The sequence below is a fragment of the Leiobunum rupestre genome, chromosome 9, assembly GCF_980474605.1.
Source record: "Leiobunum rupestre chromosome 9, qqLeiRupe1.1.hap1, whole genome shotgun sequence".
Taxonomy (NCBI): Eukaryota; Metazoa; Arthropoda; class Arachnida; order Opiliones; family Sclerosomatidae; genus Leiobunum; species Leiobunum rupestre.
The window spans coordinates 53,738,577-53,749,497 of record NC_143392.1 but is presented as its reverse complement, the minus strand read 5'-3'; the positions used below and the strand labels follow the sequence as shown (position 1 = coordinate 53,749,497).

The 10,921-nt window shown below is 36.8% G+C and overlaps 1 protein-coding gene across 1 annotated transcript; it reads right to left on the bottom strand.

The window, feature by feature from the left end:
- Positions 1-410: 410 nt before the first annotated feature.
- LOC149930902 (uncharacterized) lies at positions 411-5,212 on the bottom strand. The gene is made up of 2 exons (XM_090157976.1): positions 5,123-5,212; positions 411-1,101 (listed from the first exon to the last, which is right to left on the bottom strand). Exons 1-2 carry the CDS (start codon positions 5,210-5,212, stop codon positions 463-465), a joined length of 729 nt encoding a protein of 242 aa, XP_090014102.1. The 3' UTR covers positions 411-462.
- Positions 5,213-10,921: the final 5,709 nt, after the last annotated feature.

The following is a 10,921-nucleotide window of genomic DNA, read 5'->3' as shown; positions in this document are numbered from 1 at the left end:
CGAATGATTTATTTTAAGAGCCCACTGATTTTTATTAAGAGCCATTGGCCCCAAGACTCCCGCTAATTCCAAGTCTGGCATATAATTTACCCAGGGCCGTGCAGGTAAATGTTTGAGCTCAGGGAAAATTAAATAGAATATAAAAAGATTTAGTACATGGTTAAACGAAAGAAAATGAGTATACAGATTTGGAAATTACTCTAATTGATTGAAATAAATCTAAGCATATACAAATAATGTACTTCCAAATTTAATACAGGTGTTCCCAAAAAGCCACTGTTACATATCACCATTCGGAAGTAGAGCTCACCATATTCAAGGTAGATATCTCCCTATTTATACTAGTAATTTTTTATAAAAAAACATTTAAGTACATTTACATTTTCTTGATAAACAATTTGCAGGTCGAAAACACCACACAGATATGACCCATTTGAGCACCACGGCGTTAGAACCCGGGTGTCATCCTGCAGGTGGTTTGCTCAGGGGTGATCGATATCCACTAAGCGGTTGTATTTCCAAAGTTTCCGTTATTGGAGGAAGAGGCAATGCAACGGGTGGCTTGCCAATTTCGTTTTGCCGTGTTCCGGTTCCTGTGCTTGAGGAACTCACCGAAGAAAAACGTGTATCCGCCATCAATCGATTTAGAGTTTCAAGAGAAATTGGTTTGATGTCATTTGACTCTCCTGGACAAGGATGTTCGCACTTGTTGTTACAGATCTCTATACAGCACTTCAGGTACACGTCGGGCTGCTCTGGAAATCGAAACGCTTTTATTGTATTGTACGCCACAAGAGTGGTGCCATACTCCGCTCCGGTGTATTTAGCTCTGTTCCAATGTTCTATAAGTGTCATCTTTAACGGGCAACCTTCCGTGTCCGTTAGTTGCAGAGGGGCATTCTGGAGTTGGCTTTCTTGAGGGGAATCGTACGCCGTGCAATGGCGAACTCTCATGTCCAAATTTATACCGTGACTTCGAATATAAACGAATAAAGTCAAATCTTTTCCAATTTGGACATTTCCATCAAATGGTCTCATTTCAGGGAAGGTTCCTTTTTGTATGTTCATGGAACATTCAATCTCCTCTTTCTCGACTGAAAACTAAAATTAATTAATAAGAAAGATGTTATCTTTTACTTTATCTTTATATTTCACAATGCATTATGATTTCATATCTCTTAGGTAACATAAAAAAATAGGATTTTCCATGACCTGATCAATGGTTTCAAAGTTTTTTTTAATAAATTGCAATCAGTATGGTACATCGTTCATTAGAAAATTTTATGGCTGGCAGGAAGTGAATGAGGTTTTGAATTTAAAAGTAAGGTTCTTCAGTACATTTCGCGTTGTTTTAAATTCATCTTCTACCTTCGATCTGTAGAATTTAGCACCTTTGTTATCTTAAGTCGAAGGGTTAGCGCCATTATGGTAAACCTTTTTTCAATTGAACAAATAGTTTAAAAATATGAAGTAGAATGTAGTAGAATACGTATTTTTTAATAACAAGTAATTACTTTCAATTAAACGTAGAAAACGACGTGTCATTTGGTCGGGTTATCAAATTAATATTTTATTCGTGCTACTAAGACAAGTGTACGATTATTTGGTGTTAGAAGGAAAATAATCAAAAATACTTTCTTTGGAGCTGCAAATCATTTGTGTAATTTTTAACACACGCACATTTTCCCAGTATATTTCGCGTTTAGATTTTTGAACTCTTTGAGGAAGTAAGATGGGCCATAATTAAAACTACCCTAGTGTGGTATTTCTTTAAATAGGCTAGTCAAATGGCAGTCATGTTGCTATCATCCTGTGAGTATTAGAAAAGTTATTTCACTTAATAATTGTTTAAATACGATAGAGTCTTTTTAAATTATAAGAAACCAGATCATATTGAATAGTATTAAAAATATCTAAGTAAAGGTCTCAGCGAACGTTTCTATGGGGAAAATGAGGCAGGAAAGTTGTCAGTCAGACCGCTAAAATTTTTCAATTTTTAACTTTTTAATAAGCATTTTTTATGCTCAAGATTCAGTACTTCAGAAGTTAACAACCTTAATTACTACTGTCGACTTCAACGGGAAATGTAATATAATTCCATAAGTTAACGAAGATTAGTTGACTGTAGATAAAAACCATTGAAAATTTATTGTCAAAGTGTTCCATTTTCGATATGTAAGGCTTAAATATCCCGCATGCGCATTTCTTTCCCACCTTGTCGCAAATATGCAAAAATATAATTTTGTCCGATTCCACTTTAACGAGTACACCTCATTTTGCGTATTTTACAGAAGGAATAAACCTTTGTTATGGGTATTTTTTTTTAGAATTTTCTATATTTATACCCAATTCAAAAATTTAGATCAAAATAATCATAACTGTCATTTATTTAAATGTAATCCATCTCAAACCATTAAGCGTCTGCTTTCCCTTGAAACCATTATATTGGTTTATAAATTCAAGGATCACTGACCCTACACATTTAAAATTTCTAGAAAACTAATTAATAATTATTGCTTGTACTATAACACAGGTTCCTGGAGTTAAATTGGTTAAATTTAATATAAGATGGATTATAAGGTTAGATTTGTATGTTTGAGATTGCCGCTTGATGGATCATATTGTAATCCCATCTCTGATCTCTCCCCAGTATTTATAACTGCCTGATTTTGGAAAGTGAGAAATCTCATTTGTTAAGTAAGACCTGCATTTTGACTACTATTTAGATGTATCTCTGTACATTTTTTTTTAAATTCAGTGACAGTTTTGTGCCTTTTAAATTAGTTTAAAGTTATATTTCTTAATTTATTAATAAAGAGCTTCAGAAGAATAACTGGGTAAGGTAAAACGAAAATTCTATAGCTTTTTATTCAAGTAAGACTTTTACTAAAATTGGTAGTTGCATTCGTTGTATAATCTTGTCATCGCAGTTGATATTTTTGCTTCAAATTAAAATAAAGTGGTTAAATTTTAAACTTTCAATTTTCCATGTATAAAATTTTGGTAAAATAATTTAAAAAATAATAATTACTGGGAAGAAATTAAGAGAATATAGAGTAAATTTTCATATCAATAACGTTTTGGGGCAATCAAGCGTAAACTTGTAAAGATTTTAACTCTCTGATAGGTTAATGGCCCTTAGTAATTTACAAGGATTGAGCTGAATCTACTTTTATATTTTTGGGCCAAGTTAGTAAAAAGATACATCTAATCACTACTAGATGTCCCATGCTTCACTCGCTTGGTCAATTAAGTACACTTAATCAGTTGAGATAACTCTATTATTTCCTAAAGAAACTTCAACTGAATATAAATTATATTTCATTTAATCTTTTAATTATTTAAAAGATATTCGAGGCAAACAAGGTTAATACATATCAAAAGTCAAAATTTAGGCCAGAGATTCCAACAGTAGACCGGTTTCGCCCTTTTGGGACTCATCAGTACTGTGTAGGAACTCTGGCTATCCTCGGAAATCTGCCGATATCAGTAAAACTAATAAACATTCAGAGTGTCCTATATGTGAGCAGTCCATTGCAACGTATAGTGAAATTCTTCACCAATTATTGCTGAATAGCGACCGCCATGCAATAATTGGTGAATAATTTCACTATAGTTTGCAATGGACTGCTCACATATAGGGCACTCTGAATGCTTATTAAGGTTAATACAGTGTACCAAAACAATTTTCTCAGGTTTTTTCACTGTTTCCGAGTGAACTGATGAGAACTAGACAGAGAACGTGGCTTAATATCATTCCCAAAGATAGAAACTGTAATTCTCAATCATAACAAATTTTTCCATTTAAGTTTAAATTTTTCTGGTTTCTAAAATTTAACCTGTGGGTCAGAATAAAGAAATAGATTTTAACACAAAAATGCATTTACCATAGTAGTTAAACGGAGAGGGCTAAGTTGGGATTTATAAAAGATAAGATATTTTAGATTTAGAGATAGTTTTCGAGCAAAAGTTTAAAAAATAAAGTATATCTTGGTAAATTTCATAATGTTTTAAAAATAATTGTTGTAAATTTTTTTAACATTTTCGTTAAATGATGAACATATTACACAAAACTGCTGGAAAGTCTTCAATTAGGTGATGACAGTGTAGTGGACGACGACTTCCCGAATGTCACCAACAACAGGATGAAATAAAAAGGCATTCATAACCGAAATCTAAAGTCTGCTCTTACGCTACCTAAATATCTAGTTTTCGGCGAACACAAAAAAAGGACATACGGATGGTTTTTGGTATACAAGCTCATTAGCTTCCAACTGAGTTTCAAATGTTTCTTCAAAATATAAACCCTGAACGTAGACATTTTCTCCTTTAAAATTTAACATTTTATCAATATACTATTACAGTTTTAAGGTTAAAATTTAAACCAAAGGTTTTACAATATGTGCATTTTCATCTGATAAATATGATACTAAAAAAAAATAATACCCTAGGCACCATCTTAGACCTAAGTCATCGAGTGATTTTTAAAGCCATTAATTCAGGTGGCCGGGTTACAATGCGTAGGAGGGTGGTGGCAACCCCTCCATGCCATGCGAGCCAACAGCTCCCTACACTAACTATAACCGTTAACCTCCACAAAGAGTTATGGAAGGGTAAGCAAATCAGATTAAAACCCCTCTAACCAGTAGGGAGATAACTAGTAAACTCAACGTAGGAGGAGTTTTTCGGAGTTTCCACCCAGTGCCACAAGCTGTGATCGAGCCCTACTCCTCTTGCTGCAAGTCGAAAGTGCTAACCACTCCGCCACCCCACATCAATTAAAGAAAGGTTACGAAAATTGACTACGATTATTTTCAAATAGTTATGAACTAAATTGAAATATGCTTAATTTTTAAGTTATTCCCCAAAAATATTTCTTAATCTAAAATATCGGATCCTTTAGAGGTCCAAATTTAAATCTGCCTTTAAACTGCTTTTGTTAAAGCCTTTTTGATTTAATTATTTCTGTGATAAAGTTTTTTACCTTTACGGCTCAATTATTTTACATTATAATTATTCACCATATTAACTTTATAATAATACGTTTAATAGTCGGCATATTCAAATGACTTAAAAAAGAGGTTAACACCGAAATATCGTTCTAAAAATTATGAATACTTACCGTTATAACGTTAAGCGTGTCCAACATCAAAAGGGGAAAGTTAACTGTCTTGTTAAAGTCCTTATGATTGCAAGACAATTTTCGACCCATGTCCTCAACGTCTTCATGCAGTGGGTAATTTTGAAAAACTATTACACTCTCGTACTCTGCCGGGACGGAAGTGGAGTTTCCAGATTTGAGCTGAGTGCCACATGTATCGTAAAATACAAAGAATTCGTACTGAATTCGTGCAGAGTTCCTATTGACAAATCTAAACACGGAAAGGTTACAATGGAAGAACCACATGAAAAATTAAACGATATATATATTATATTTGGTTACGCCTTTATGCAAATCAAGCGTTGACTACGTATTTAGCAGCTGATCTTATAATCCGTTTGATAAATATTTTTGTAAATTCCAAATACAATGCGCCCATAGTGTCATTCTCCAGTAAACATTGTTCCACCGATTTTTTTCTTGGGACTTTGAAATTGTCGTAGATAACAATTACCAATAAATAAATTTTTACATCGGTTTTTAACCATTGCATATAAATATTATAAATATGATTCTAAGATTATGTGTTTAACAGACTAGTTAAAATTAAGGACTCATCTAACAATTTTAAGGGTCTCCTACATTTTGTTTTCTTGATTATACTAAAAGGTTTATTTATTGATCGTTGTAAAAGAGAATAAAGAAATCATACCTGCAAGACGGGTCGTTGAAATATCCTTTGGCAAATATAGTTCCATTGAACGGAGCGTCAAATTCTGCCCTTACAACCATTCCCGCATCGCCGCACCGAGCATCTAAGCTTACGATATTGGCATATTTAGATTCTTTTACGACGCTGAAAAGAAGCACCTAATATAATGTAAAATAACTATTACTACACGATGAAGGAGATAGTTATTAAGTCTAAAAAAATGTGGATATTTTTCACTTTTGTAAAATTTTTCGGGATTCACAGTTGAAACAATGCTTTTACTCTCACACCCTGAATTCGTAAGCAAACAGAAATCTCTAGATATAGTTCATTACGTAAAGTCATTTTTCTGGGAGGCCTGGTTTGTCGACCTCCTTTGAACATTTAAGCTCCAACCATTATAATTGAGATCTCGCCTAAGTTTATTTGAACTTTCGTATGGAAATTTCCCGGGGAGGAATCGAAAATAAACAATTTGTATTAGCTATTTAAATATTGTCGAGTGTTTATGAGCCTTTCATTCACCATCTCCTTTCATTGCGGCACCGGTAAGTGAAGTTTGACACAATGCTGTCCCTCCTAGTGCCACATCTTTTGCCATTTTCATTTGTTACTTCACTATATATTTCATTATGGCAATTGAGTTTTTATAATCAACTAGCTAAGAAGCCCGCCTTACAGGCGGGCCCTCAGCTAGTGGTGTGTTTCGAGGCACTATTTACCCCATAGTCGAACCCCCCCAGTAAGGCCTCCTCCCCCTTTTTCCCAGGGGATAACTTCCATGGTACTATTTACCCTATTGTAGAACCCCCCCCAGTTAAGCGTGCTCCCCCTTTTTCCCAGGGGATAATTTCCATGGTACTCTTTCCCCCATAGTAGAACCCCCCTAGTAAAGCCTGCTCCCCCTTTTTCCCAGGGGATACTTTCCATGGTACTATTTCCCCTATAGTAGAACCCCCCCCAGTTAAGCCTGCTCCCCCTTTTTCCCAGGGGATAATTTCCATGGTACTCTTTCCCCCATAGTAGAACCCCCCAGTAAAGCCTGCTCCCCCTTTTCCCCAGGGGATAATTTCCATGGTACTCTTTTCCCCGTAGTAGAACCACCCCAGTACAGCCCTTCCTCCCCCTTTTCCCATGTGATAATTACCGTGGTACCCCCTCCCCCCTGTTCAAATGTGATAATTACCTTGGTACTCCCTCCCCCTTTTCCCATGTGATAACTACCGTGGTATCCCCTTCACCCTTTCCCCTCCCAGGGGATAATTTACATGGTACTCTTTTCCCCATAGTAGAACCACCCTCCCCCCTTTTCCCAGGGGATAATTTCCATGGTACTCTTTTCCCCATAGTAGAACCCCCCCAGTAAAGCCTGCTCCCCCTTTTTCCCAGGGGATAATTTCCATGGTACTCTTTCCCCCATAGTAGAACCCCCCAGTAAAGCCTGCTCGCCTTTTCCCCAGGGGATAATTTCCATGGTACTCTTTTCCCCATAGTAGAAACCCCCCCCCCCAGTAAGGCCTCCTCTCCCTTTTTCCAAGCGATAATTACCGTAGTACCCCCTCCCTCTTTTCCCATGTGATAATTACCGTGGTACCCCCTCCCCCCTGTTCAAATCTGAAGCCTCCCCCCTTTTCCCAGGGGATAATTTCCATGGTACTCTTTTCCCCATAGTAGAACCCCCTCAGTAAAGCCTGCTCCCACTTTTTCCCAGGGGATAATTTCCATGGTACTCTTTTCCCCATAGTAGAACCACCCCAGTACAGCCCTTCCTCCCCCTTTTCCCATGTGATAACTACCGTGGTATCCCCTTCACCCTTTCCCCTCCCAGGGGATAATTTACAAGGTACTCTTTTCCCCATAGTAGAACCACCCCCCCGTAAGGCCTCCCCCCCTTTTCCCATAGGATAATTTCCATGGTACTCTTTTCCCCATAGTAGAACCCCCCAGTAAAGCCTGCTCCCCCTTTTCCCCAGGGGATAATTTCCATGGTACTCTTTCCCCCATAGTAGAACCCCCCAGTAAAGCCTGCTCGCCTTTTCCCCAGGGGATAATTTCCATGGTACTCTTTTCCCCATAGTAGAAACCCCCCCAGTAAGGCCTCCTCTCCCTTTTTCCAAGGGAAAATTACAGTAGTACCCCCTCCCCCTTTTCCCATGTGATAATTACCGTGGTACCACCTCCCCCCTGTTCAAATCTGAAGCCTCCCCCCCTTTTCCTAGGGGATAATTTCCATGGTACTCTTTACCCCATAGTAGAACCCCCCAGTAAAGCCTGCTCGCCTTTTTCCCAGAAGATAATTTCCATGGTACTCTTTTCCCCATAGTAGAACCCCCCCCCCCCAATAAGGCCTCCTCTCCCTTTTTCCAAGGGATAATTACCGTAGTACCCCCTCCCCCGTTTACCATGTGATGACTACCGTGGGACCCCTCCCCCCTTTTCCCATGTGATAACTACCGTGGTATCCCCTACACCCTTTTCCCCATGTTATAAATACCGTGGTATCCCCTACACCCTTTTCCCCATGTTATAAATACCGTGGTATCCCCTACACCCTTTTCCCCATGTTATAAATACCGTGGTATCCCCTACACCCTTTTCACCATGTTATAAATACCGTGGTACCCCCTCCCCCCTTTTCCCATGCGAGAATTTCCGTTGTACCGTTTTCTTCGCTAAAATAACTCCAAATCTCGCAGGCGTCCCAAACGACTCCTTTAAACCCCCTGTACCGAATGGCTGATTTACTCTCATGACGAACAAATAAAAATACGGTCGTCCTTGAGTCCCGATTTACAGTGCGAAATCCGATCCGAATATTCAAAAACCAACTTAATGACCAAAATAGATTTGACCTAGTATTAAGGCGAAGCGCAACGACCGCGGGTGAAACACAGAGAAATTACCTTCGGCGATGTCACGTTAGACCCGATTTCTGAAATATACTCAATGACCTAGTATTAAGGCGAAGCTTTAGGGATACCTTCGGCGTGTACCTCCGGGTACCCGCGGCGATGCCACGTTAGAGTTGCGATTAACAGTCAGAAAGAAACGCGACGAAAGGGGCTTAGAGTTTTATTATATTAAGGCGAAGCTTTAGGGATACCTTCGGCGTGTACCTCCGGGTACCCGCGGCGATGCCACGTTAGAGTTGCGATTAACAGTCAGAAAGAAACGCGACGAAAGGGGCTTAGAGTTTTATTATATTAAGGCGAAGCTTTAGGGATACCTTCGGCGTGTACCTCCGGGTACCCGCGGCGATGCCACGTTAGAGTCGCGATTAACAGTCAGAAAGAAACGCGACGAAAGGGGCTTAGAGTTTTATTATATAGATAACGGTAATGGTAGTAGTAGAGAGCTGTTGGTTCGCGTGCCACGAAGGGCTTGCCACAACCTAAGCAATTTAACCCGGCCACCTGGACAATAGGCAATAAATGTCGCTAGATGACTTGGGCCTACGATGGTGCCTTGGGTATTAGCCTAGTTAATTATTATAACTAACGCCAGGAGCTTGACATTTCATCCGTAGATCAGCACGCTGATATCTGGTTTGCAGACATAATACTTATTTTACGAAGACAGCAAATTTTTAAAACAAATTGCCACGGGTAGAGTGCAATTAACGAAATTTTAAAACTCAATTAAAGCTTCTAAAAATGCAAATGAAAAGCCCGCAATTAATCACGAAAGTATTTTTGGGGAGTTTGTAAATGACGAAGACATTGGTTGTCTTAATTAATTATTAATGTTAAATAATTATTATATTAAAAAATATGAATGTTTTTTGTTAATTATAAAAGTAACTAAGTAAACTATGTATTTATTATTAATTACTAAAACTTAATCATTATTAATTACTATATATTAATCATTATTAATATGAAAAAATTGAATTTGACTAAAATATACAATTGGAGTGTATCCTCTATTTATTTTAACAAAGTTTTCTATATTTCTGTAAATTTTTTATCTTCTTCCAGAATATCGCTCGGAGGCTCGCTATAATCGGAGTCTCACGCGGTGGGTTTTTTCCCCAAACATGCAAATGATTTTCACGATTCCGGTTTCGTATTAATACGCCAGAGAAAACACGTAACAAGTATCCAGATTTCTGAAGGACGTTACTCTTTGTAACCGAAGATTTCGCGAGTCACATTTCCTCAAGACAACCACCACGTTTTATTTGTCATTATGTTGCTTTGTAAGAAATATTGAAGGACAGCTGCCATTTTAATGACACATAATTTAAGTCTGGGCTTTTTATGCATTTTGGTTCATTTCCCGACTGAAAAATAAACACGTGCTGAGGATTAAACCAAAATTACGAAATAATCATTAATAACAAAAATTTTATTATAATTTTTGATGTAATTTGTTATTAAAAAATAATCATTTAATTTTCCCTAATATTTTTTTAGCTTCAGAATCAGCACTAACAACAATGATCTAATTTTGCCATTTTTCCTGGCACTTGTCGCTCCAGAATCCTCATAATAACCATTTGTAGAAACATTATCAAAATGTTAAGAAAATATCAGAAAAAAACCCTTTTATCCATATTCTTTTATATAATTATAATAAATCAGTTTAGAACTGAAAAGTCAACAAGGATTAAAACATACTTGGCTAAGCAAAGCTGCGAGCAGAAACGATGCAAAAGTTTTCATCTTGACATTTGAACCTTGGACAAATAGAGGTGATACTAATTTAGCGGAAATTAATCATTGGAAATCTAGTCTTTATCGAAACATTTACAAAAACATATTTTACAAAGGAAACTTTGAATCATCATTAAAGCTTTCTTTACATGAAACATTTTAGAACCTTTCTTCTACCCAAATAGTTCGAAATTGTATCTTTGTCTTACGAATTCGAAACTGAATTATTATTTTTTTCATTGGATTATTACGACCAGCGCTAAAATTATTAACACAATTGATTTGAAAAATTAATTGCTGCCATAAAGTAAAATAAATAAGTTTCATTACTTTACACGAACAACCAAATATTAAAAAGAATACTTTCTGAAATATATAAATTTTTTTATTCCAAACCTTTTGGAAAAATTTAAGTTAAAAGTATAATTAAATTATCATACCTTATATCCGTGT

What these genes read in the sequence shown, in the direction of transcription:
- LOC149930902 (XM_090157976.1), bottom strand. Translation starts at nt 5,212, where the DNA reads ATGGGTCGAAAATTGTCTTGCAATCATAAGGACTTTAACAAGACAGTT. An exon ending in ACACGCTTAACGTTATAACG is followed by an intron (nt 1,102 to 5,122) that starts GTAAGTATTCAT and finishes AATTAATTTTAG; the next exon opens with TTTTCAGTCGAGAAAGAGGA.